Source organism: Mesoplodon densirostris, chromosome 8 (assembly GCF_025265405.1).
Source record: "Mesoplodon densirostris isolate mMesDen1 chromosome 8, mMesDen1 primary haplotype, whole genome shotgun sequence".
NCBI lineage: Eukaryota > Metazoa > Chordata > Mammalia > Artiodactyla > Ziphiidae > Mesoplodon > Mesoplodon densirostris.
The window spans coordinates 87088238-87114717 of NC_082668.1; the positions used below are offsets into that span (position 1 = coordinate 87088238).

General features: G+C 43.4%; 1 protein-coding gene across 1 annotated transcript in view; it reads right to left on the bottom strand.

Annotated features, from left to right (window-relative positions):
* The window catches only part of STK39 (serine/threonine kinase 39), a 323719-nt gene that overhangs the window by 209680 nt on the left and 87559 nt on the right, over positions 1 to 26480 (bottom strand). Inside the window, exons 4-5 of the mRNA XM_060106877.1 lie at positions 26155 to 26296; positions 24895 to 24950 (exon numbers count right to left, since the gene is read on the bottom strand). Coding sequence (XP_059962860.1) covers positions 24895 to 24950; positions 26155 to 26296 — 198 coding nt within the window. The remainder of the gene's footprint in view (positions 1 to 24894; positions 24951 to 26154; positions 26297 to 26480) is intronic.

The window sequence follows — 26480 nt, forward strand, 5'->3', positions numbered from 1 at the left end:
CCCCGGGGGCAGGGACAGCCAATGGTTCAGGCGATAATGCGAGCCGGAGCGATGGGGAGCGGCAGATGAAGCTTCGCTCACTTGCCCACCTGCCCCTCACCTCCTGCTGTGCGGCTGGGTTCCTAACAGGCCGTGGGCAGGTAGCGGTCTGTAGCCCGGGGGTTGGGGACCCCTGCCCTACACTTCAGAGAAAGCCCTCATCACAGGTTATGGGTCGGCAAGCTCACCAGTCCAAAAGCTCAGCATATCATTTTATATTTTCTACCAAAAAGGTATCACAAGTCATAACTAATTATAAAAGATTACAATAAAAATACACATACCTTTCCAAAGCCCTAAATTAAAGGATCTTAGCTTTTAGCTAAGATTCATTTTAGAAAATCATTTATAAGAATAGCACCAAAGGCAGAAAAACTAGCGTGTGTTTCTTTTTATGTTTTCTTTTATTATGATTATTTTCTAGCCTCTTTAATTCCACATCATCAATGTTTGGGGAGTGGATTTCTTCCTTGAAATAAAGGATGAATAACATACAACTTCCACATTCCCATGCCCTTCCTTGAACAGTGCTTTAGCCAAAATCATAATGGCAAATTCACAAACCCAGGTACATAAAGCCAACATGCCCAGTTTTGTCCACACGTAGCAATCAACACAAAGGATAAGCCCAGTCAGTAAAGATTGGGTTTTTTTCAATGTTTGCTTTCTGGATAATTTTCATAGATATAGATGGAAAGGTTTGTAGAGTGAAATAATACTCTTCTTGACATCCATTATATATTAGAAGTTCTTCTTGTGAGGACATGAATTAATTAAGCATACTGTATACGTGCATGCATTTATGCAAAAATTATGTTTGTATATGTGAAAGTAGAGAGGGAATACCCAGTGATTATTAATGCATGCATTTGTGCTTAGAGTTTTACTAATGGTTAAAATTAGTTAGTAAGTTAAACTACCAACTACTTAGGGCTAGTACAGACCTACCAGTAAGAGCCAACTCAAGGGCACCTCAAGAGACAGCTGGTAAGTAGTTATAAAAAAGGGATGTCAACACCTCAAAACACTGCAGCAGATTATGCAGTGTGGACCCCTTCAAACTGCTCTCACATGACTCTTCTTTGCTGGCCCCCTTTGGTGATTGCCAGGATGATGGCAATCACCAAGGAACAATGTCAAGTACACACCAAGGTCAAATATTATCATTTGTGTTAGATCTACATTTTTTTTTTTTTTTTTTTTTGCGGTACGCGGGCTTCTCACCGCTGCGGCCTCTCCCGTTGCGGAGAACAGGCTCCGGACGCGCAGGCTCAGCGGCCATGGCTCACAGGCCCAGCCGCTCCGCAGCATGTGGGATCTTCCCGGACCGGGGCACAAACCCGTGTTCCCTGCATCGGCAGGCGGACTCTCAACCACTGCGCCACCAGGGAAGCCCAGATCTACATTATTAAGTTATGCAATAACACTTTCCCTGAGTTGAAATCTGTTGACTGTTCCATTTTATTAACGTTTAAATTTACTCAAATCCCAATAGGATTACAACTTCAAGTAAAAGGAATAAAAATTGACAAAGGGAGTCTTTATTCCAACTGCTACTCTCGTGTTACTAGTGAGCAAAAGTATATTCTGAAAATGCTATATAATTTAATTTGCATGTATGTGCTGAACTCTATTTGAACTCTTATATTACAGTCAGAAAAATCAAGCTTTCTGAAAAGAAACCACTGAACCAGTCTCCTTCCAGTAGGAGGAGATAAAATTCATTCTCTTACAGAAGAGCTGGGTGAACTTAATCATTTGTAAGTATCTACTAGATTTGGCTAGAGGAAGAGACAACATGATATGGCTTTTGAAAATATAAATTTCAACCTCATTTGTATTTCAGAAAAGAAGTTTAACAGTGAATCCAACATTCTGTTTTTATTAAAATAATTTTGTAACATGATAATATTAAATAAATACATATCATCTGTAAATAATTAAGGATATGGGTAAAAGTTGTTTTAAGGAAAAATAAATTCTTTTCCATGCAGTTGAAGCAATTCTACACCTCAAATATACATATATCTTCCTAAAAGATATGATCCAGACAAAAATCCATTGTTAACATTTATTGTTTTTAATTCCTTAAAAATACCATCTGATGGGACTTCCCTGATGGCACAGTGGTTGGGAATCCGTCTGCCAATGAAGGAGGACACGGGTTTGAGCCCTGGTCCAGGAAGATCCCACATGCCACGGAGCAACTAAGCCCGTGCGCCACATCTACTTAAGCCCGTGCACCTACAGCCCGTGCCCCGCAACAAGCCACCACAGTAAGAAGCCCGCACACCACAAAGAAGAGTAGCCCCCGCTCGCCGCAACCAGACAAAGCCCGCACGCAGCAACAAAGACCCAAGGCAGCCAAAAATAAATAAATAAAAAATAAAAATTAAACAAACAAACCAAAAAACCCATCTGATTACATTAGACCTTTTAAAGCTGCAAAAACAGCTGAGAGAGATGCATAGTTGCAATTCATTATTGACAATACGTCTTCAATGTATTTTCCTGATTCACATTTGTATTCACAGACTCCACTTAGAACACTCACTTTTAAGTCATCAACAGATGGTTAAACGTCTTTAAAGCTCAGAAGAAAAATTCCGGAAGCAGAAAACACCAATCCTAACATCTACTCACCCTACGACTACAGAATACATGTACAATTTGCTCATACGTATGGCCAGTGTATATAGAAAAAGATTTACATGTACTGCGAAAGAGAACGTTTGGACTGAACTTTGTAGGCTGCTTGTGTAAACAGGAAGACGGATATAGTCTGTGGAGACAGCTTACATGTGACAAGAGAAGTGGAGGCGGCAGAGCAGAGAACAGTGCAAAGCGCCCTTGATTGCTGGGGGGACGTCCAGACAGCCCAGGGGAGGGGAGCCAGATACGTGTGGGCCAGAAACCATGAACATTTCTCTGGCAACACGGAATCAAAGGCTACACATCAAGTTAGCCAGCCTCCAGGAATAATTGCATCTCACACCAGAAAGAGTGCGGTCATCCTGGTAACGAAAAGCCTCTCACATCTTTTGAATCCATCCAGTTCTCTCCTTCCCCATTGTCACTGCCTTGGTTTAAGCCCAAGTGTCCTGGGGCAGCCTCCGAGGTCACCACCTCCCTGCTTTCCCCAGACCAGCCTGCAGCAGCCAGGCACTTCTTTGTCACAGGCCTGACAGCTCCTTAAAAGTCTTTAAAGGCTCCCTGCTCCCCCAGGATAAAGTCAGAATCCCTCAGCACAACATGCAAATCTGACTCCCCTTCCCTCTCCTCATCTAACGCTACTCCCAAATTCCAACCTTGGGCCCCGGCCCTCCTACTTACTTTTAATTGCCTGAACCCACCACCATCCTTGCCCTCAGCAGTGTTGCCTTTGTACATGGATGATGCCTTTGCCTTGGCATCATCCCAGTGCATTGTTCCCTCCACTAAGGGGAGGACCATCAGCAGAGGACACTCTGCTGGTCCTTATTAATGACAGAAGCATCTTTGGCATCCTGACTCTTGGTGCCTTGGGGCTTTTTCGCGGCTGCCTCTGCGTTAGGGTATGGTTAAGTTTGATGTACCTTCATCACCTTTCCCTCATTTGTGGTGTACGATTTAAGTGACTTTGGGAATTGTCTTGTTTTGACATGTGAACGCTAAGCCCTGTGGAGGATCTGCAGGGGTTTGGGGTGCAGCTACCTGATTTAGCAAGTAGCAGATCTGCCAGGAAATAGCACAGCCCTAAGGCACCAAGGCAGGATGCTCAGTGGTTAGGCTGAAGACTAAGCTATTCCCCAACTGTGTGACTCCAGCAAGGCACTTAACCTTTCTGGAGCTCTGTTTTCAGGCTTCTTGGTTATGCCTGTTTTTACATTATTTTCACATTTATAACACCCCCCTACTTCTTTTTACCATGGATAAATATGCTTTATAATAATTGTTAGGTAGATCAATAGCTACTGTTCTCTGACTTACAAAACTGGGCTGAGGGGATAAGCATTGACGTTTTTACAATGGTAGATATAAAATACGAGAAGGACATGCTTCCTGACCTTAAGAATATTACCATCAAGGAGGGAGAAGGCATGAAACAGAATGTGTAGAATCAAACGTTATGCTCTGCTGTCCGTGTAGAAGTGGAAGAGCTAGGACTCTAATAGCCATGAAAGACTCCATCTCCCAGTGGGCCTTGGACCTGGCCTTGAAGATGAGGTTGAGTGTTGGACAGACAAGCCCAAAAGGAAGTGACACTCCAGACAAAGAAGCAGCATGAGCAAAGCACAAGTGTTGAGCCAAGAAGAAAAACTGTCCGACAGCTGCACGGCTCAAAAACTCAAATACCTACAGGGGCCCAGGCAGGAATATGAAGGAGGGAAGGCGGTCCTGCAAACCAGTAGCTCCATCTCAATGATGAAGGACACTTGATATCTGTCTCAGCATAGGGGGACATTAGGAAGTGCAGGGCCCTTCCCAGGAGCCCATCCCCAGGTCTAAAGCAAGCTTCAGCTGTTCAGCTGGAAAAGAAAACTGTCATAGAGGAAAATGGCCCTGGTTTTGCAGATGCCCCAGTTTTCCCAGAGAAAGTCAAACATTGAGATCTTGATGTAAAACCTCTCGTTTTTGCTGTCATTGTCAACAAATTCATTAAAAAAAGAAAAAGTGGAAAAGTACGATAAAGCAATTCCGCCTGCCTGACTTAACCTGCAAAACTAGTCTGCCAACTGTATTGTTATGATGTCTAAAATTTACCTATAATACTTCAATATACACCATGTGATATTATATTTGTGGTACTGCAACCCAGGTGGTCAAGTGGTGTTCTGAGCCAGAATGCCCAGTGCTAGAAGGGTCTGGCAGCATTTGATTCAGGAGGCCAGAAGCAGCTGCTAGAAGTATTTCTGTTATCCGTATCTAAGTACAGATAAGTATGAGCCAGGTGAAAGCTTAAAAGGGACTATTGTTGGGGAAAAGAGTCACCTGCTGAGAGGCATGATGCATGTTAGAAACAGGTTTTCACTGGTAAAAGTCAAAGTAGTGAGCACACAGAGAGTGGCTAAAATATTTTAGATATACTCCCCATCTGGCATGAATAGAAAGAATCCAGCCAGGCCCAAGAGTAAGCTAAACCCCTAACCAGTTTTCTGCCTCGTTAGATTTTAGATGCCAAGCACAAGTGTACAAGAAAACTGCATCTGGAATGTTGGCATGTCGGCTTCAAGTGAATTTTTCATTCACCTAGAAGGACAGAAAGCAGGAATGTCCTTGAGCTTACGGAATAAACTGTGAGAAATCTCTAGGGTTCTTGCTTGCTAACGAAGGGCAAAATTTGGTCTGAAACTTGATTTCCTTAAAACCTGGGAGTGACGTTGTAGGTGAGTTAGCCAACCCGAACTTACCTCAAACATCTATAAAATCTACTAATATCTGTGAAAGGGAACCTGAGTTGTGCATGGAAAAAAAAAAAAAAATGGCTTAGGTCCATTCCATACTTGGCTAGAGAGTAATGGAATCAACATCTGAGAGCTCAGAGCCTCCTAAATCATATTCAAAATGGGTTGCAAAAGACACTGATCCTTTAGACCTCCAAGTGGCTGGTTGCAGGTTTGGGGCAGCCAGAGTCACAGTGGCTCCAGGGGCCCCTGGTAGTTCCCTGCCAGCAGCAGCCTCTCTTCCCCAGGGGCCATGGTCTGGAAAAGGGAAGAAGCACTGAGCCTGTCAAAGAGCCCAACTACAGAGTCTGAGTTGCAGATAAAGGAAGCTGTACTTGACCCAGTTACTACCCTGGACTGCTGTTGCTTTCTCTCTAGTCAAGAGGAGAATTGGGGAAAAGAAATCATGCAGGGATGTTCAGGAAAAGAGAAAGACTAGAAGCAGGAAGACCACAGCCATAGCCCAGGAGTAAAATCCACAGGGCCTGTATTTGAACAGAGACTCTGAAAAAGGAAAGCATGGGACAAATCCTTAACGAAATGTGATAATTTAGTGAGTACTGGAACTAAAAGAGAGGAAGGAATAAACAAGATGAAATAACTTGCCAAGGACCATATAGCAAGTTACTGAAGGTCTGAATGAAATCCACAGTCCTTCACAGAGGAGTTTTGGCCACATAGCCCCAGGCTCCTTTCTGGGAAAATTTGGTGTATTCTTAGGTACCAGAAAGGAAACACAAAAAGGAATAATGGGGTTAATATTCCACAACTCCTACGCTCTTCCCTGAGTAAAGATCAAGTTGTGATCACCCAGCATAGAAAAACTGGCTTGAGGTTCTCTGGTTCATCCTAAATGTCATATTTATATCATCAAAAACAATCCCTGCATAATTTGGTTTGATTCCCAGTTGTTGTTTTTTTCTCATGAGAGAGTCAAGACTTTACTGGCGAAACTGAAATGTACTTCTAAACACCCAGGAACATTTTTAGGGCTGCCAGCATCCGGCCTTCGTGATCTCACAGGTTTCCTTAAAACGTTATACATCCAATGTTGGTGAATGAAGAAGCATATAAGGAAGCACATTATGATTTAAATTATGCAGACTACGATAATGGGTAGAACACAGAAGCAAATATTTTCTTAATCCTGTTAGGCACTGCATGAACAGTCGTTTTGCTTTAAATGATGTATTTCGTTCTTTTCATGTTGTTTTTATAGTAAAACGTGTCTCAGTGGTGCAGCGCCCCCGTAGGCACAGTGGTGTCCAACTGGCGTGTGTGTCGCTTTGATTTGGCAGAGCTTTGATTTAAACACAATGCCAGCCTCCTCGTGAGAGCTAGCATGGGAAAATATGACATTAATTTAAATAGAGTGGCTATTACATGACCTAAACAACACGAAGAGAAGAATTATGTTAAGGTATCATCTTCTGTTGGCTGGTAATTCCAAGGTGTCCTTTCCGCCCCCGGATTTTCTTGGTGAGAGAGGAAAGACACAGACCAGGGTAGGTGAAGGCTTTAGCAACTACAGAATCAGAGGCATGCCTCCTCCAACTGCAATCCAGACTTATTCCATGCAGATTACTCTTCCTAAAGCACAGTTCTGATCACAGCCCTCTCTGGTCAAACTCTCTCCCCACATGGCATCTGAAGAATAACAAGGCAGAATCCCCCGCCATAATTCATCCTGTATGTAGAAGCCAACAAACAGTCACCCAGTAGTGTTCCCTTCTGATTGCAATGTTTACCCCATTATCACATCCTTGAGCACAGTGCTCTTTGCTTTTTTAACTGACCAAATCACTTGTTTCTCAATTTTACTTTTCTTTAATGTATAATTAAACCCAGCCTTTTCTACCAGTTTTACTGCTTGTTTTATTTCTGTTTGTAAATTAAATAGGAACAACTTTTCACTCTCCTGGAGGCTTGCCATCTTCAGGGTGTCCTCAGACCTCCAGGCAATAAGAAGCAAGTCTGCAGGGGCGGGAAGGTGGGGAGGCAAGGGCAGCACTGCCTGGCGCTTGCAGGGAACCCCTGAAACCAGGCAGGAGAGAGTGCAGGGCAGCGCTGACCCAGAGGTGATGCCTCAAGTCCTCCAGGAGGACGCGGCGCCTCCAGGTACCTGCAGAACTCAGCAAACCCAGAGCAAGAAGCAGAGCCCAGAGCCCAGCGGGCCAGGGCGGGATGTGGCGAGACCTACACAGTGGCCGCCAATGTTCACCAGGCTGGTTTCCTTCTTGAAGCAATGCCACTTGACACACAGGCGAAGTTTTCTCTCTATTCTAACAGCAGTGTGGGCATAAGTAGTAAGAGGCCAAATAGTGACACACTTCGTGTGGGACATGTGGCACACCATGGGCTCCTGACTGTTCCCAGTGAGTCCCCATCAAGGATCCCAGGGGAGAGGAGAGGCACCGAGGGGGGACACAGTGAGTAGCAAGGAGCCACATTTCCACCCCGAGGAGGTACTTTGGAATCGAACAGGCCTGCGTGTGATGCCATTTACACTTCCTGATCATCCACTTCACTTCTTTGAGCAACAGTTTCACAAGCTATAAAAAGAGGGGCACACAGAATGCATATAGTAGTTTCCTAGTAATATTAAGTCCCTGGCAGCACACACTGGTGACTGGCTACCCAACATCCATACCCCGATCTCTACCAGCATCCTGATTTGGTGTGCCGGGCCCCAGGGGGATGAACTGTACAGACCTAAGTCAATCATGGTGTCTGGTTCCTGGTCTGGTGAAGGGTCTGAGGGTCTGCCCTAGTCCTGACCCATGGGATCCAAGAGGAATATGGTACAGACACTTGCGGGAATATTTTCTGCCTAACACACGAACCCCCCTACCAAGGTGGTTTCCTCCCCACTCCCCCTGCCTGTTAGAGACAGTGTCACGTGAGGATGTGATGCTGGGAGCAAAGGAGCCCGTGGGGACATGGGCTGCCTGACATTACTGAGGTGCAGAACAGAGAGTAGTAGAGAGCCCAAGACCTCTGTGATACCCCTGGGCTCCTGCACCAACCCTGGAACAGTATAGCCCAGACTAATGCCACGTGAGATTCTTAAACGTCCGTATTGCTTCATCTCCTGATGGTCAAGCCCTCTGGTATTTGTACCCAAAGGCTTTTTTTTTTTTTTTTTTTTTTTTTTTGCGTTATGCGGGCCTCTCACTGTTGTGGCCTCTCCCGTTGCGGAGCACAGGCTCTGGATGCGCAGGCTCAGCGGCCGTGGCTCACGGGCCCAGCCGCTCCGCGGCATATGGGATCCTCCCAGACCGGGGCATGAACCCGCATCCCCTGCATCAGCAGGCGGACTCTCAACCACTGCGCCACCAGGGGAGCCCCCCAAAGGCTTTTTAGTTCTTACAATCCCCTGTCTTTCCCCAGTCCAGCCATGTTTATTCATACTTCCTGACTGTTAAGAGTTAACCACTGCATCAGAGGCCAAAGTCGATGCAAGCCCCAAATGGGCTTGGTAAAAATCAGCAAGAAAACGATTTGGCACACAGTGCAATTTTGGAGTTTTAAACGGTTCCAGTATTAAGCATGGCTTTTAATACCAGGGGCACAAAGCAAAACAAATAAATGCACCGGCGTCTCAAGGGGAAAAAAAAAACATACTACAAGAAGAGCCTAATTCACTTTTTTGCCAATAGTTTCTATTTGGGGCTACACTCACATAAATGTTCCAAAAATGGAACAATAATACACTTCTAGGAAAATAGGAGAGAGAGGTATCTTCAACATTCTCATCTAGGTCCTTGCTACTCAAAGTGGGGTCCATAGACCAGAAGCATCAGCATCACCTGGGAGCCTCTGAGAAACACAGAATCTTGGATCCCACCCCAGACCTAGTGAACAGAATCTGTACTATAGCAAGAGCCCCAGCTGATTCGATGCACAGTGAAGCTGAAGAAGCACTGCTCAAGGGCACCGTCTTCCTAGCAGGCACCACGGCACGATTCAGTATGACCGGAAGACCTCCAAGTACAGCCAGCTCCACAGCTTCCCTCCTTCACCTCTTTAGTAAAGAGAACCACAGCAGTAGAAAGAGAGTGGCTTGGAAAAAGTCGAGTGCACATTCATGTATTTTATGACACGTAAGTACAAGGCCAACACTACAAACGAAAATCATGTCCTACACAGAACTGTCTGACCCAGTGATTCTAATGTGTCACGCAGGAAAAATTCACACACGTGGCACACCTCCGTGGGAATACTCAGATTTGTACAAAATCTTTTTATAATACATTTACATAATTTATAATCACAAAACTTAGTAACAGTCTGTCCATAACAGCTGCTCACTGGAGGTGCCAGGGCATAGAAGAGTCCGGTTGCGGGTAAGCATCAGCCTCAGCACAGATATGTGTGACACTAAACCTCTCTCTCCCCCTAATGAAAGCTCTGAAATGCAGTTGTGTGAGGGTGATAGCATTATAATATTAAAGTGATAACAATGAATCCACTCAATTTTTAGGCAAGTCAATAAGAAATATGTTGGTACCTTATCTGCTATTAGTAATCAATTATTCACATACCACCTCACTATGGGGGGGTGGGGCACACCACCTGTCCTGCTCTGGAGGGAGGGACCCCAAGAGAGACCAGATAGAACCAAAGAGAGTTTTCTGAAAACCCTCGCTTTCCACCCAAACTTCTTTGCCTGAATCAGACTCCTGGTTTTCAATTCTATTTATTCCTTCTCGTAAGCAAATGGTCTCAATGGCCTGGGCTGGTTCTACAGACTGCAGCCCCACCCACATGTGCCATGGTGTCCAAGGCATTCAGGATCAGGAAATAGGATCTGCCATATTTCCAGAGCCTGGGCCCTAGGGAGTCACTTCTAGCTGCTCTGTACAAGTCCACGTTTCCCATCTATTAATGAGGGAGAGGCAGTCCCGACCGTGTTTGAAATATCAGAGAATAACAATTTCACAGCCTTTTCTGAGGGCAAAAGAAGAAATCAGAAGACATCTTTTTATTCCTAAAGCTAGAGTTTCACCTTTCAAAGCACACACACAAAAAAAAACCCACAAAGAAGCAAACCTTCCCATGACTGGTATTTCATGTATGTAGACTCTCGAACTTGCCATCAACAGGTTTCCTTCAGATGTGCTACATTTCTACTTATAAAGGAAAAGTTCTTAGCACTTATTTGTACTTCATCCATGGAGTCAACATCAATCCACAGTGACACAGACAAATTATTTTAAAAATTCAACAGAGGCATTCTCGGTAAAAATTTGGAGGCTACACAAGCTGCCAGCCCTCCCCAATTCCTCAACCATTCTCACAATCAATACAACACAGGCTTAAAAGAGACAAAAAGAAGAATAAGTGGTAGCTGGTGTCAATTCACAGTTGGCTCACAGTTCAGCTGACTAATACAGCCAATTAGCCCCAGCGTGAAGGAGAACACCAGTTTAAGACAGTAGCAAACTACCGATAATCTGCCCATCCATGTCAGAATCGCTGAACCCTTCCCCAAAGCCCAAAGCAGGTGAACTTCCGGGGAGAAATGGAGCCAGAGGCCACACCTGGCGGGCCAGCAGCAGAAGGAAGGGGGGCCAGGAAGGCTGGAGCAGTAAACCCAGACCAGGTCTGCTGCAGGTGCAGGCAAGAGCCAGCTTTCTCAAGTCTAAAGACAGACACACCAAGAGCCCACTTGTGGTCAACTTTCTATCAACTGCGATAATTACAGTGAGCAAAGGAGCGCCACAGAAAATCCCCAAGTCACAAACTCATTCTCCCTGGCTCCCCAGTGGGAGTGGGAGGGATATTTTTAAAGATGCTCTGGTGAAAGTAGCCACAGGACAGATGCTTGGCTTACTCTCTGCTCCATGCCCAAGACCACCCTCTGATTTGAATGCTTTCAAATAGGACTGAGAATGCCTTTAGTGAGTGAGGCTAATGAAGGGACACTGAAACACTCTGATTCAAGATAGATCCTCGGAAAACATCTTGTCAACCTTCCTTATTTTTCAGCTGAGGAACTGAACCCCGGGACAGCCAAGCTGTCAAAAGGCATTGCGTGAAGAAGCAGGTGGGGGAGGGGGCAGGGAGCCTAATGGCGAGGAAGTCAGCCAAGGATAAAAAGTGAAGTCTGGGGAGGTCTGGAGTGATCTGCTTTTACGACCTTCAGAATGACCTCCAACGAGGCCACAATCACTCAGCAGTCCTCAGTACCCTCATCTGTAAGACCCGACTCTGCTGAACTGACAGCAAAGTGAGGGGAACACTAGGTAAGCATATTATACAGGGATCATCATTTCCGAAGCCAAAGGCATGCTCTGCAGTCACTGGGGGCTCCTGGCTGGCCATACCCACAAAGACAGGCACAAGCAACTTAGATCAAAGATTAATGAGTCTAAATTTCCAATGCAATATTCATATACCTCCAGGTGGTCTTTTTCATACAAATCTCCACTCAACTAGCTCGACTATCAGAAGCTTCCAATAAACCAGAATGACCTATCTGTACACTTTTAAAGAGATGGTCCCTACGGGAGATGATTAAAATAGCACAATTCCAGTTGCCACAAGTATTTAAAGCAACAATTCACATCATTTTCACAAAGTTTCAAGAAGGATTAGTCGGGGATAACGCAATCTTCGAAGAATCTGCAGATTTTTAAATCTGTGATAAAGAAAACCTCATATTTAAAACTCCTGACACTGAGGAGAGTCACTAAAATATGAGGAACATACATTAAAATCTATTGCTCAGTATTCTTTTTTTTTTTTTTTTTGGGGGGGGGTACGCGGGCCTCTCACTGTTGTGGCCTCTACCGTTGCGGAGCACAGGCTCCGGACGCGCAGGCTCAGCGGCCACGGCTCTCGGGCCCAGACGCTCTGCGGCACGTGGGATCCTCCCGGACCGGGGCACGAACCCGTGTCCCCCACATCGGCAGGCGGACTCTCAACCACTGCGCCACCAGGGAAGTCCCGCTCAGTATTCTTTTAATTTAAATTTACTACATAGTCACATGTTCATTCATTCATTCAACCACTATTGACTGAGTTCTTACTATTTCCATTCTAAACTCTAGCACTATAGAACAGAAACCCCTGCCTTCATGGAGCTGACTTTAAGTCGGGGCAGGGGTGGGGAGGAGAGATAAATACAGGTAATAAAATTATGAAGCACAATAGACAGCAGTGGTTCTCAGACTCTAGTGTGCATCAGAATCATGAGAGGGCTTCTTAAAATATGGATTGCTGGACCCCACCGCCAGAGTTTCTGACTCAGCAGAAACTAGGGATGGAAGAGGACAAGAATTTGCATTTTTATCAGGCTCCTATGGTGACGCTGATACCGCTGATTTAGAATCACACCTTGAGAACCACTAATGTAGGATACATTAATGTGTACAATAAAGATAAAAAGATCAGGGGATGGAGAGTATGGGGCAGAGGTGCTTGCCATTCACCATAGGATGCCATCCATGGAAGCCTCACTGATGGGACATGTGAGGTATTGAGTAGAGCATTCCAGGTAGAGGGAACAACCCATGCAAAGGACATGAGACAGGAGCATGAGTGGCAAGGAGGCCAGTTTGACTGGAGGAAAGTGAGGGAGAGGAAGGACTAGGAAATGAGGTCAACAAGCTAAGGAGGAGCCAGACCTTGTAAGGCCCAGGAGGCCACCATTAGGACTCTGACTGAGGTGGAAAGGCATTACAAGGTTTTGAGTAAAGCCATGACACAAGTTGGCTTATTTAACAGCATCACTCTGGATGCCGCGTAAACAGCTGAGCACACAGGGACAAGGACAGAAGAGGACCTCTTAGGAGGCTACGGTCATAATCCAGGGGAGAGATGATGGTGGCTTGGACCAGGATGACTGCAGGGGAGATGGTGAGGCATGGTTCACAATAGCATTTGCTGACAAATCGGACAGGACATGGGGTGTAAGAGAAGAAGGGTCAGGAACATTAGATTTCTGCCCTATTACATAGAAGGATAGAGCTGCCATTAAAAGAAGCAGGGAAGACAGTGAGAAGGGCCGTTTGTTGGGGGGGCATGGGGGTTACAGAGCTATTCTGTATTGCAGTTATACAATTTTTAGAGCTGAAAGGAAACTTGAGAGCCTAAGAGCCTCACTTTATAGGTGATATATGGCCAGCAAAGAACTTGAGGGAGGGCACAGGGTAAGTTAGTGACCTGGGGGCTAGATAATCCTTGGCGACTGTGTTCTCAAGTGTACTCTGTGAAATCAAGTGTTATAGTATATTACATAGGGTGTACATACATGTTAAATCTATTTAAATTTCCTAAAAATCTCTAATCTACATATGATACATGCAGTAACTTATGAGATGTTACTGATCAAAAATGCCTAGTCCCAAATTACTCATATTTACTATACATATTTGAGATTTATCCCCAGGACAACATATTAAACTAGACCTAGAGTGGCTAACTTAAATTCCTCGGGTATATGCATTTCTCTCCACTTACAAATTTTTTTAATTAAAGGTCATAGCAAATTGTTGACAGCTGTCTGTTTCACCTGAGCTGTAAACTCCAGGACAGCAGACACGAAATTTCCATTGCTGATGACAGATCAGCTCAGAGACTGTGCCTGGAACACAGTAAATGTTCAATAAATATCTGTCAACTAATCACCCCAGAGGCATTGAACCCGAACACCTAATGTTCACCTTTTCACCAGAGAAGGACCATTTTTGTTAGAACAACTGAAGGTTCTGGGAAACAAAAAGTCAACGAAAACAATAAAAATGACCCAGCAAAGAACTGAGTTGAACTGCTCTGCTCTCAGTCTCAAAACTCTGGAGAGGGTGTGGAGAAAAAGGAACCCTCCTCCTACACTGCTGGTGAGAAGGCAAACTGGTGCAGCCACTATGCAGAACAGTACGGAGGTTTCTTAAGCAACTAAAAATAGAGCTACCATAAGATCCTGCAATCCCACTTCTGGGCATACAGCCAAAGCAAACCATAATTCAAAAAGATACATGCACCTCAATGTTCATTGTAGCACTATATACGTAGCCAAGACGTGGGAGCTACCTAAGTGTCCATGGACAGATGAATGGATAAAGAAGGGTGTGTGTGTGTGTGTGTGTGTGTGTGTGTGTGTGTGTGTGTGTGTGTGTGTGTGTGTGTCATCACTGGACTCTTAGCCATAAAAAAGAATGAAATAATGCCATTTGCAGCAACACGGATGCACCTAGAGATTATCATACTAAGTGAAGTAAGCTAGACAAAGACAAATATCATATGACATCACTTACATGTGGAATCTTGAAAAAATGATACAAATGAACTTATACAAAACAAAAGTAGGCCCGCAGACTTAGAAAACAGACTTATGGTGACCAAAGGGGAAAGGGGGTATGGGGAGGAATAAATTAGAGGAGTTTGGGATTAACATATACACACTGCTATATATAAGATATACAACCAACAAGGACCTCCTATCAATATTTTGTAATAACCTATAAGGGAAAAGAATCTGAAAAAAAAACAGGTACATACATATGGATAACTGAATCACTTTGCTGTACACCTGAAACTAACATGATATTGTACACCAACTAAGCTTCAATTAAAAAAAAAAAAAAAACTCTTGTTTTCCCCAGACCTCAGCAGCTTGTGGTAATACATGAAATTTAATTTAATAATGACAGTGCAGGCCCTTAAAGACAGGAAGAAAGAAGGGAAGGGAGGAAGAGAGAGAAAGGGAGGAGAGGAAAGGGGCAGGGGAGGGGAGAAGGGTGGACGGAGGGAGAAGGGTCCTCCTGCACTCTTCCTTGAAGCTCAGCCCTGTCCCCCTGCAGCTGAACGTGCACAGCTCAGGAAAGATTCAGAGCAAAGTGGTCCTCCCCCATTGAGTTCACCCGGTAAGATTTCCTTAGACTGCGGCTCAAACAACTGCTAGCAGCTGTTAAAGGATGGGAAGCTGCTGAAAATCTCCCCAAGTATTTCTCTCCTATGGTATACAAATGGAAAGGAAAACTAAGTTTCCAGAATTGATTGTATACGTGGTTCACACCACAGGGTTCACCAAATGGTACCGTTTGTCAAGATCCCGAAATTCAGGAAGCCACATTAATTTGTTGTCTTTATTTACTTAACCCCCCCAAAAAAGGAATAAATGAGAATTTTGGCATAATTTGTTAAACCATAATTCACATAACTATCAAACTTCCTGAAACTCAAAACATACTTTGGTCCACTATAAAGCAATTTATACCCTCCCCCAAGATTTTAATTTGCACTGTACTCTATTTTCTGAGTGTGCCCAATGTCTTTTAAATTCATGCTTTTGCTCCACGCTTCCTTGACTTAATCATTTCATTGCTAGCTGGCTATGGCGGAGCTTGCCTAAAATCAGAGCTGAAACATGTCTGTTAAAAAACTATTTCAGGCTTAATAAAATGGACATTTCACATGGAACGATAATTCACTTATTATTATAAATGAAACTATACCCTGAATTGTTTAGATGCGTTCGTTGATGTAAATCTCATAACTTTCTGGAGACTAGTTTGGAGAAATTTACTAAATTGAATTATATTTTTAAAAAATTATTTCAGCCTTAAAAGTATGCATTAGTGTATGAGCCTAAATATTTTAAATACGTTCACCTTCCTCTCTGTTAGGGTGATATATTCTTGCTTGTTTGAACTTTCAGCTGAGACTCACACAAGCACCCCTATCATTCCTGAATGCATATGGGTGCAGAGCCCAGTGAGACCGCTCAGATCACATTGGCCAAAAGGTCGTGGACACCTGCCACGTGCCAGGCACTAATAGGGAGTGTTGAGATGAACACATGGGGTTTCTACTGCTGATAAGTTTTGATATACGGTCTGGAGGGAAAAGGGGGACGTAGAGACCCAATTTCACTATCGTGTAATAGGCAATCCAGTTGGAGTGTATTAAGGGCACTTTCAAGCCACCAGGGTAAGGTGCTTAATGCAGCAAGAATGGGGGTGGTAGAGGAAAGGATGGGAAGGGCTTTCTCAAGGGAACTGAATCGGGAAGGAGAAGAAGTGAGCCAGGTAAACAAGGGGGATCACAAAGAAGTAAAGAGAAAGCACTGGCGGACGAGACTGGAAAAACAGTCAGGGCCTTCATATGCCATATTAGGGAACCAGGGCTTTAGTCTATCAGCAACAGTTTTAAACTTTAGGCCAGGTAATCAGATGGTCAGATTTGCATAGTAGATTCTTTACTCCGGTGATACTGAGGAAACTGATGGAAAGAAGAAAGAAAGAGGGAGAGCAAAATGATATGGCAGGCGGTCACACGAGGTGCCTTCAACCTCACCTTCCCAGCCGCCTCCCTGTGACCTTAGGACACCTTGCATAATTAAAGGGCACGACCCCATTTCAATACAAAAGCAACAGGAGCTAACTAATTCTAAAATGGAATGTGTGTTAACTCCTTTAACCCTCTGGTATTTTCACACTGCACAGATGTGGAAACTGAAGTGCAGGGAAGTTGAATAACTTGGCTACAGGGCCAGGATTGGACTCACAGCAGTCAGGTGTCAGAGCCCATGCTCTAGACCAAAGCACCCTTAAATATGGAGACATCATCCTTTCCTGATCCGATGCCTCATGGGCTTCAGAGCTCTCTTATACTAATCACAGGCTGCCTCCGGTGCACCTAGGGAGCCCAAACCACCTTGCTTGAAGCAGCAGCCTCTCTTCCCTATAACATGAGAAATATTCCTTCCCCCCCCCCATCCAAGTACACTTTACCAAAGCCAAAGAACATAGAAGGAACACCAAAGAGCCCAGCAGCTGTGGGTATAAAAACTCCACCACCTTGCACTTTCCTCTGGCTCCTTGAGAATAATATCTGAATACTGGAAGCAAGTTAAGTCTAGTTGCAAGTTTTCCTGGGAGAAGTTTTAGTCATAGGGTTTTCAGCATTCAAGAAGCTGACTAAAGCTGAAAATGCATTCGAAGGCTAAATAAGGAAAAAATCTCCCTCCCAGAAAAGAGATGCTACCCAAAGTCACACCAATGTGCCTTAGACAGTGAAAAACCTAGGGCATAAGCTGATATGTATGGGCTCAGATACACTGAGATAGATGTGGTGATAACTTTCTAAATTTCTAGGCTGCCATAGTTAGCTAGTACCAGATTTGATTTCTGTCATGAAAAACTAGGAATGGGAAATTCACATTCACTCACATACACACACCTAAAAGGCAAAAGTAAGTGAAAATGAGCATGAGATCTACCGTACATAATACAGTTGTATGTTTCTAGAAAGTTTTTCAGAAATCAATCATTTTGAAATTAACATTTTTAGAGTAGATTAAGAGTGGGCACTATTTGTAAAAAATCCTAAGATAAATATATTTGTAGTGACCACCCCAAAGAGACCTGTTTTATATGAATTTCTGTTTTAAAATAGTGTCTCTCATAATTCTGGACAAACAGCCTTAGACACTTGCCAGACAAAGCACTAAGCTCTTCCTGACAGTTTATGACAGAGCATCAAATTAGAAAAGAAAATGCTAGACCATGGGAAAAGCATGCCATTCAAATAGCCACTCCTTCTATCATATTGTAGCAAAATCTGTTACACTTACCAAAGCATCCTCTCCAAGTTTATTATCAGGAAGTCTCTCACACTCACACACACACACAGGTTTTCTGAGCACAGAAGATCTAATAAGAAGTAAAGCATTTTCTTTCAAACCCTGAGTAGGCAATCCTCAGGTTTTAATTCACTACATTTAACCTGAAGTTTTTTAGTATGAAAAGAGCGTGGTGTCACTACCACGCTTAATCCTGCACCAAATGATGCCTAAGATGATGGCTTCTCCCATCCCCTAAAACCTTAGCAGTGATGCTGTGAGCAAGGGGGGAAAAGGTGCTAAATATCTTCTCTGGCCCCAAACAGAATTGATTTGCAGAGATGGAGAAGTGCTAGTGATTGCTATTGGTCTTCCACCAAAAACTGAGATCACTCAAATCAAGATTTAGGGTTTTCTTCCCAGAAAACCCACAGACGTGGCGTCACAGGCTCTGGAGCCAAACTGCCCAGAGCTGAAGCCTGACTCCACCACTTATTCTGCGTGTGACCTGGGCCACTTACTTCCCTTCTCCGTATCTTAGCTTCTAGCATGTAAAGTAGGCATAATAAGAGCACCTCCCTATGGGGCTGTGGTGAGGCTGAATGAGTCACAGTGCACTCAGCACATGGAACCAGGCCTGGCACACAGGAAACACTCGATACACGTTAGGTACTGATTTTACAGCCACACTCAATAAAAATATATATAATACCCATGGAATTGGAACTGCTGGAAATAGAACCAAGCATACCAGCGTTATTCACCACACTTGTTGGCTGTATAATAAGGCAAGAGTTTCTAGGGGTCTGAGCCTGGGCCCTTAATGTTCCCTTTTCTAATAAAAAGTTCTGAAAAACAGAATATATACACACACACACACGTGAGCGCGTGCACGCACACACACGTGTATATATACATACAGAGTGAGTGATTTTCATAAAAAATGTTATGTTTTCTATTAGAATAGCAAGAAAACTCGTTTTAAAAGAATACTCGTATTAATACTCTCAAGGTAAACAAACATTATATTCAAAGAAATAAATGCAAAGTTCTCCCCAGTCTAACTCGTATTTCAAAAAACAGAGCCTAGAGAGCATAAAGATGTGAAGGAAAGAGAGTACAAATAATCTGAGTAAAAGCAGTGGATTTTTTGTCCAAATAAAACAGCAACAAAGAGACGGTCTAGCTCTGCTGTTGCTGTGAGTCTCTGCTTTCAACTCTCCCACCCTCCCCTACTTCACCCACCCAAGATGCCAGCAAAAGGCCTGAGGACTCCTGGTCCGAGTTTTTCAGGCAGTGACCCACTGCCTGACTAAGAAAGTCAAACTCCTGTAACATGGGGAGAGCAGCAGCATCCAGCTCTTCCAAGAAATCACTACAAATGTTTTTGGTTTTTTTTAATGCAATAATCTTATTTTAGAGTTAAAACCACACAAAAAAATTTTAAATACTGTATAAACTCAATGTTATGCTCAGGTTAGAGGACACGGAGAACATTCACTGTGAATTCTAGAAAAGCTATAATGGCTCCAGAGATGTATCAACAGAAAGTGCACACTTACATGCCTGATAGCCGACCATTACTCACTGGGAAGTGAGGCTTCCGGGTAACGTCATTACACAAGCATGAAGTTGCACACACAAAAAGGACACCAAGGAAAGCCTGGAATGGCTGTCTACAAGTCCTCACCATGTGCCAGGCACTGTCCTAAGCACCACAGACACCGACTCATTTAACCCTCATGACAACCCAAGCGGTGGCTTCCTGCACGGGCCCTTCCGAACCCAGGAGCCGAACATCGCACCCACCAGCTGGTTACACTCAACACCACCACCCGGGGTGAGGAAAAAACCCACAGACCTGAGAGGGAGAGAAAAAGTCGGGAAATCTTACCTCGGGGGATCCCAACTGAGAAAAAGGAAAAGGACAATGTGCTCCTGAAGGCCCAGAGAAGGAGCTCGGGTCGGTAATCTGACAAGAAGAATGGGATGGAGTGACTGGCAGAGTAGCAGGTGGTAGAATAAGCCAGGGGCTGACCTGCCTCTGCACTTCAAAGGCAGTTCACTGCTGTTTTGACCCTTTTAGTGAGAAATGATCATTTCATCACAAAACAGAGAAAATTAGCTGTACTTTTTTATCAGCTTAGAGCAAGTTTAATGACAAGTTAGCTTCCAAGTTCCATAATTAATAAGCAACCCCTTTTTATAATTCATACAGCCCCTCAGAGCTGAACCTCCTGCAAGACGAATTTGAGGTACATGTGACCTCCAGGCAGTGCGAGAGGCAGTCTGTGCGATCCTGTCAGTTGGAATAACAGTAGTAGCAGTAGTTAACAGTAGAAACAGTAGCGGTAATAGGATTAGCAGTAGCAGCTGCTGCTATTTTCTGTGTATCTATAATGTGCCAGCCACTGTTATAAGAGTGCTAGATACGAAGAGCCTCATTTGATTTCACAAAAAAAGATGAAGTCGGGGGCGGGGGGGGGGGGGGGGCTTCCCTGGTGGCGCAGTGGTTGAGAGTCCGCCTGCCGACGCAGGGGACATGGGTTCGAGCCCCAGTCCAGGAAGATCCCACATGCCGCGGAGCAGCCGGGCCCGTGAGCCATGGCCACTGGGCCTGCACGTCCGGAGCCTGTGCTCCGCGGCGGGAGAGGCCACAGCGGTGAGAGGCCCGCGTACCGCAAAAAAAAAAAAAAAGAGATGAAGTGGGTTATACCTGTATCTCCCTTTAAGGAAACTGAGTCTTTAAGACGTTGAGCCACTTGACCAAGGTCCCAGAGCTTGAGTGGCAACCTGGGAATTTCAACCAAGCCAGTTGATCTCAGAGATTATCTTCTTAACAGCTAGACTATCTGATGCTGGACGGTTTGAAGCTTTCAGTTGTTTAGTTGAAGTCTTTTCTTCATAATGTCCCTAGCCTGTGGGATAAAGGCCACTCTCTAGAGGAAGGACAAGATACGCATACATAAGGCACTAACTTAGATGACTCAAGAACAAAAGTCAGCATCAATAATGATAAGAGCCTCCAAAGCAGGGAAGGGAAAGAGAGATGAATCAAGAATTGGCCAAAGACTGATGAGGACCAAAGCCAGGTGATGGGTACCAGAGGATTCTTCTTACTCTTCTCTACTTTGGGCTACGTTTGATAACTTCCATAATAAAAGGTTTAAAAACGGCTCTGACTTATTGCAAGTTCATTAAGTTTGTTGAGTCATTTCTTTTCATTTGTTTCACTACGTCATACTTCCACATGGTTCAAAATTCAAAATGTTACAAAAGGTCTATACTAAGCAGTCCACCCCTGCTCCCACTGCCATTATCCTTCTAACGTTTCTTTATATAAATATATATATTCTTATTTCTCCCCATTTCTTTCACAAAAGGTGGCATATTATACACATTGTATTTCACCTTGTTGTGTTCACTTAACCGTGTAGCCTGGTGATTTTTTTTCATGTCAGTGTACAGAGAACTTTTCATTCTCCATTGGTAGGTCTTCCATAGTGAAGATACACCATATACCATATTTAACTGGGACACCTCCGTTGTTCCCAATCTCTCGTTATCACAATAAATAAGCTTAGACTGTCTTTTCCTGTCTATTGTCATTTTGGGGGTCACACTAAGCATTTCTCACATTCATTTACTTAATGCAACAACAGTAAGCAAGGGTGGATCCAGGCTTCATGGGACATAAAACTTATACTATTTGGAAGATACTCTGTAAAACAGAGAATACAAAATTATGAGTAAAAAATTAGGTATAAATGTGTGTATTTCTTTAAAATTAAAAATTCAGGGACTTCCCTGGTGGCCCAGTGGGTAAGACTCCGCACTTCCACTGCAGGGGGGCATGGGTTCGATCCCTGGTCAGGGAATTGAGATCCCGCATGCCATGCGGCACAGCCAAAAAATTCTTTTTTAATTTTAAAAAGGGATTTCCCTCGTGGTCCAGTGGGTAAGACTCCGCACTCTCAATGCAGGGGGCCCGAGTTCCATCCCTGGTTAGGAAACTAGATCCCGTACTCATGCCGCAACTAAGAAGTCCACATGCCACAGCTAAAAATCCCACATGCTGCAACTAAGACCCGGCACACCCTAAATAAATAAATAAATAAATAAATAATTTTTTAATTTAAAAAATTCATTACCAATTCACTGGAGGTTTTTTTTTTTTTAATAAATTTATTTATTTATTTTTGGCTGCTTTGGTTCTTTGTTGCTGTGCGCGGCTTTCTCTAGTTGTGGCAAGCAGGGGCTACTCTTTGGTGCAGTATGCAGGCTTCTCATTGTGGTGGCTTCTATTGTTGCTGAGCACGGGCTCTAGGCACGTGGGCTTCAGCAGTTGTGGCATGGGGGCTCAGTAGTTGTGGCTTGCGGGCTCTAGAGCACAGGCTCAGTAGTTGTGGCACACGGGCTTAGCTGCTCTGCGGCATGCGGGATCTTCCCAGGCCAGGGTTCGAACCCGTGTCCCCTGCATTGGCAGGCGGATTCTTAACCACTGCGTCACCAGGGAAGCCTTTCACTGGAGTTTTAAAGATTAAGGTCCTTTCTTCTAGGATCTTTTTAGACAATTTAATAAAAATGCCTGTATAGAAATACCTCCCGACTGCAAACTGGCATCTCCTCTCTACCCAGAACACTCTGTAACTCCCCAAAACACATTGCACTTACAGGGGCCTGAATCCTAAGATTCAACAGCTGCACAGGAAATCCACGTCTTCCTGAATGATAGGCATTATCATCACCATCTCACAGATGGGGAAACTGAGGCTTCGAGATGCAATAACTTGCCCCATGTTGCACAGTGGGTAGTAAATTGGGCCTGTTTGATTCCAAAGCCTTTGTGCTTAACTGACACAATGAGTGCCTCCCCAGTGGTCTTGAACTTGACTAAATTTATCTTTTCAAAGGGGAGGACTAATACAAGATAACACTTCCATTATTAGTTCCCTAGGGAAGAAACATTTGTTCTGAAACAAATTCTCAGTTTCCCTTTGGTACTTTCAAGACATCTTGTCTCTTCTTTAAAAAAATAACTCAGTAAGGGTCCCTGTAAGTATACCTAACTAAATACAGAGCCTAAGGTCAGCATCATGCTAGCCATACAGGCCTGGGCATCATCACCTGACTGGTCCTCTGGTACCGAGAGAGGGGCAAACAATGAAACAAAGAGATGACTCAAGGCTTATCCTTTGTGTTGAGGGTGTGTTTGTTTCCTGCTGAACTCTCACACTTCTAGTAATAACCCCAGATCCTCAGATTTGTCCAGAAACAAGAGTGGGACCAAGAACTGCCATCAACTTTGTTCTAATAACTAGACATGCAAAGACGCTAAACCTATGCTAGAAGGTAGGACTCTTCCACTCCAACTCAAATAGAAGCCGATTAGGCTGATTCAACATCTTCAACATTTCATCAACAACACAGCTAGATGGGTGATCTTCACACCAAGGATGTTGGTAGGACGTGCTGCTGGTGATATTTAATGCCCGGAAGCCAGAAGGCTGAACACCCTACGATGACAGGGACAGTCCAGTATGGAGAAGGACTGTCCAGCCAAAAATGCCCAAAGCAATGATGGCTGAGAGGATGCTGAGACAGACCTTCCCAGACGGGGCGTAAAACAAGAGTTGATATGAACATGGCTACATGTTAAAGCAGGCCTTTCAGGCTATTCTAGGAGCATTAACAAAATGAGAGGTTCTGCACATAGAAGGCTCCTGCCTGATGCTCTCACTCATTTGACCTTTACTGCCTTGCCATGCCTATCAACTGTCAAGAATCTCCATGAAGCGCCGGATTTAAGAGCAAAATAAGCCCTAGATTTTAAGAGTTCACAATTCTTTCAGCTACCTCTTGAGAAATAAAAGGTTTAAAATTAATGTGTACAATAGTTTTAAACTTTCAAACTCATCCAAAAACTCTCAAAAGTGCTTCTTACAGTTATATAAATATCACCATTATTCAATCTGGAAGGTAGAAAATATTAAAAAATTAAAAGTAAAATTGTTCTTTATTAAAAGGCCGCATTCTAGGGCTTCCCTGGTGGCGCAGTGGTGGAGAGTCTGCCTGCCGATGCAGGGGACACGGGTTCGTGCCCCGGTCCGGGAAGATCCCGCATGCCGCGGAGCGGCTAGGCCCGTGAGCCACGGCCGCTGAGCCTACGCGTCCAGAGCCTGTGCTCCTCAACGGGAGAGGCCACAACAGTGAGAGGCCTGCATACTGCAAAAAAGAAAAAAGGCCACATTCTAAAATAGCAGGAAAACATGTTATACCTCAGACCGAAACATTCTATGATAGGGCAGCCCAGATACAGTGGTACATACAATGGAATACTACTCAGCCGTTAAAAAGAATGAAATTTTGCCATGTGCAACAACATGGATGGACTTGGAGGGTAGTATGCTAAGTGAAATAAGTCAGACAGAGACAGACAAATACTGTATGATATCACTTATATGTGGAATCTAAAAAACAGAACAACTAGTGAATATAACTAAAAAGAAGCAGACACTCAGATATAGAGACCAAACTCATGGTCACCAATGGGACGAGGGAAAGGGGGAGGGACTGTAAAGGGGTACAAACTACTATGTATAAAATAAGCTACAAGGATACACTGTACAACATAGGGAATATATCCAATATTTTATAATAACTATAAATGGAGTATAACCTTTAAAAATTGTGAATCACTACACTGTACACCTGTAACTTATGTAATATTGTACATCGACTATACTTCAATTTAAAAACACAGATTACATGCAATTTGTTCATTTCTTAGGAACAAGTCTACATCTTTGAAGCCCTAACACTTCTGTAAACAGGTAAAGAATGTTTTATCTTTGTCAGCTTTACCTGCTATTTGTACTGAGCCATCCTCACCCAGAAGAATATTACCAGCTTTTAAATCCCTATTAGAAAAAAAAAAAAAAGGAGAATTTAATTGTGGAGTACAGACATTATATTCACTCAGGGAGATTTTAATACATATCATACAATGGAGATGTTAGACAAAATTATTATTTTATAAATACTAAAATTACATCACAGATTTTAAAAGTTACAAAGGTACATTGTGATTTTATAGTTTGCTCCTGGGGTATGATTAGGATTTTAGTAACAAATAGTTTATGTGCTATCATTATCCAGATTTAATTAAAACAGTAATTCGTAGATTATTTCATGTTACAGAGTTATAGATTGCCATAGACACACAATACTATCATTTTATCAAGAATTAAAGCCCAGTCTATGTAAAGCTGTTCTACTTCCACTTAAATGTGTCTGTGATGCAATTTCCAATCAATCCCCTCAGCCTCTAAAACAATGGATTTGATCAGTCTCTCCTCTGGGGAGATACTGATGGTAAATACTAATTACAATACTCTGTAATGTATTTCTTCACTATACAGAAGTTGTGTTGAGTAGTCTTAACACTTAAGAAAAATGACAATTTACAATTTGTAAGTTTGACTTCTAAAGTAATATTTTTTCTAATTATTGAAAGACATAGTAGATATCATTAAACATACAGCTCACTTATAGCTCAGGGCAAGGGAATTGCAATATTCATATTACTGTTAAGTGGTTATTTACTTGCAGCAATTCCTAAGAGCCCAAGGAGCACTAACCCATTTGAAGCATCAGGCATTCATATGCGATGCTGTTTAGCTATTTAAAGAATTAGCATTTTATGCCACAAAAGAGATGAAATTACTGCCTCCCCTCCTTCTCTTCCACCACCATGTCAAAAATAATTAACATATTAAATGTCTGGAACACTCTCGTCTGTATTAGAAAGTCAGAGGTGCTATCCAGTTCAAATGAGTATACTTCAAATGAGTATAAAATGTAAACTGATTTTTTTTGAGTCCCCACAGTACTTTCTGTAGTCTACTCTTATTTCAGTGAAAGCAGATAAACCAATATACCAATATAATTCATCAAAACTTGTTCTCTTGTTTCGTTCTTAAGTACTTTTTTCCCATCTATTTAAACTACCTAAGTTAGAGATATGTCAATACCTACCTGTGAGGTGTGTTTCCTTAGTATTCTTTACTAACTAGGACTGAAGATATGAACAGCTGAATTTAAACATCTCTGCAGGGGTCATACCTGTGAATCTGACCATTTCTGTGTAGATAGTCTAAGCCTTCCAAAACCTCTTTAAGAATTGTTGCTATTATTGCCTCTTCCAGAACTCCGTTCTTGTGTTCTCCTCGGTTAATGATGTATTTTATGATATCCAACATTGAACCTAAGTGGACAGACAGAAGAATTGAACAACTGTATAAGCACCTTCATTACCTTTCCAGAATAGCCCTCCCTATTTAAAAAACTAAACGAGGGACTTCCCTGGTGGTCCAGTGGTAAAGAATCCACTTTACAATGCAGGGGACGCAGGTTCAATCCCTAGTCAGGGAACTGAGATCCCACATGCC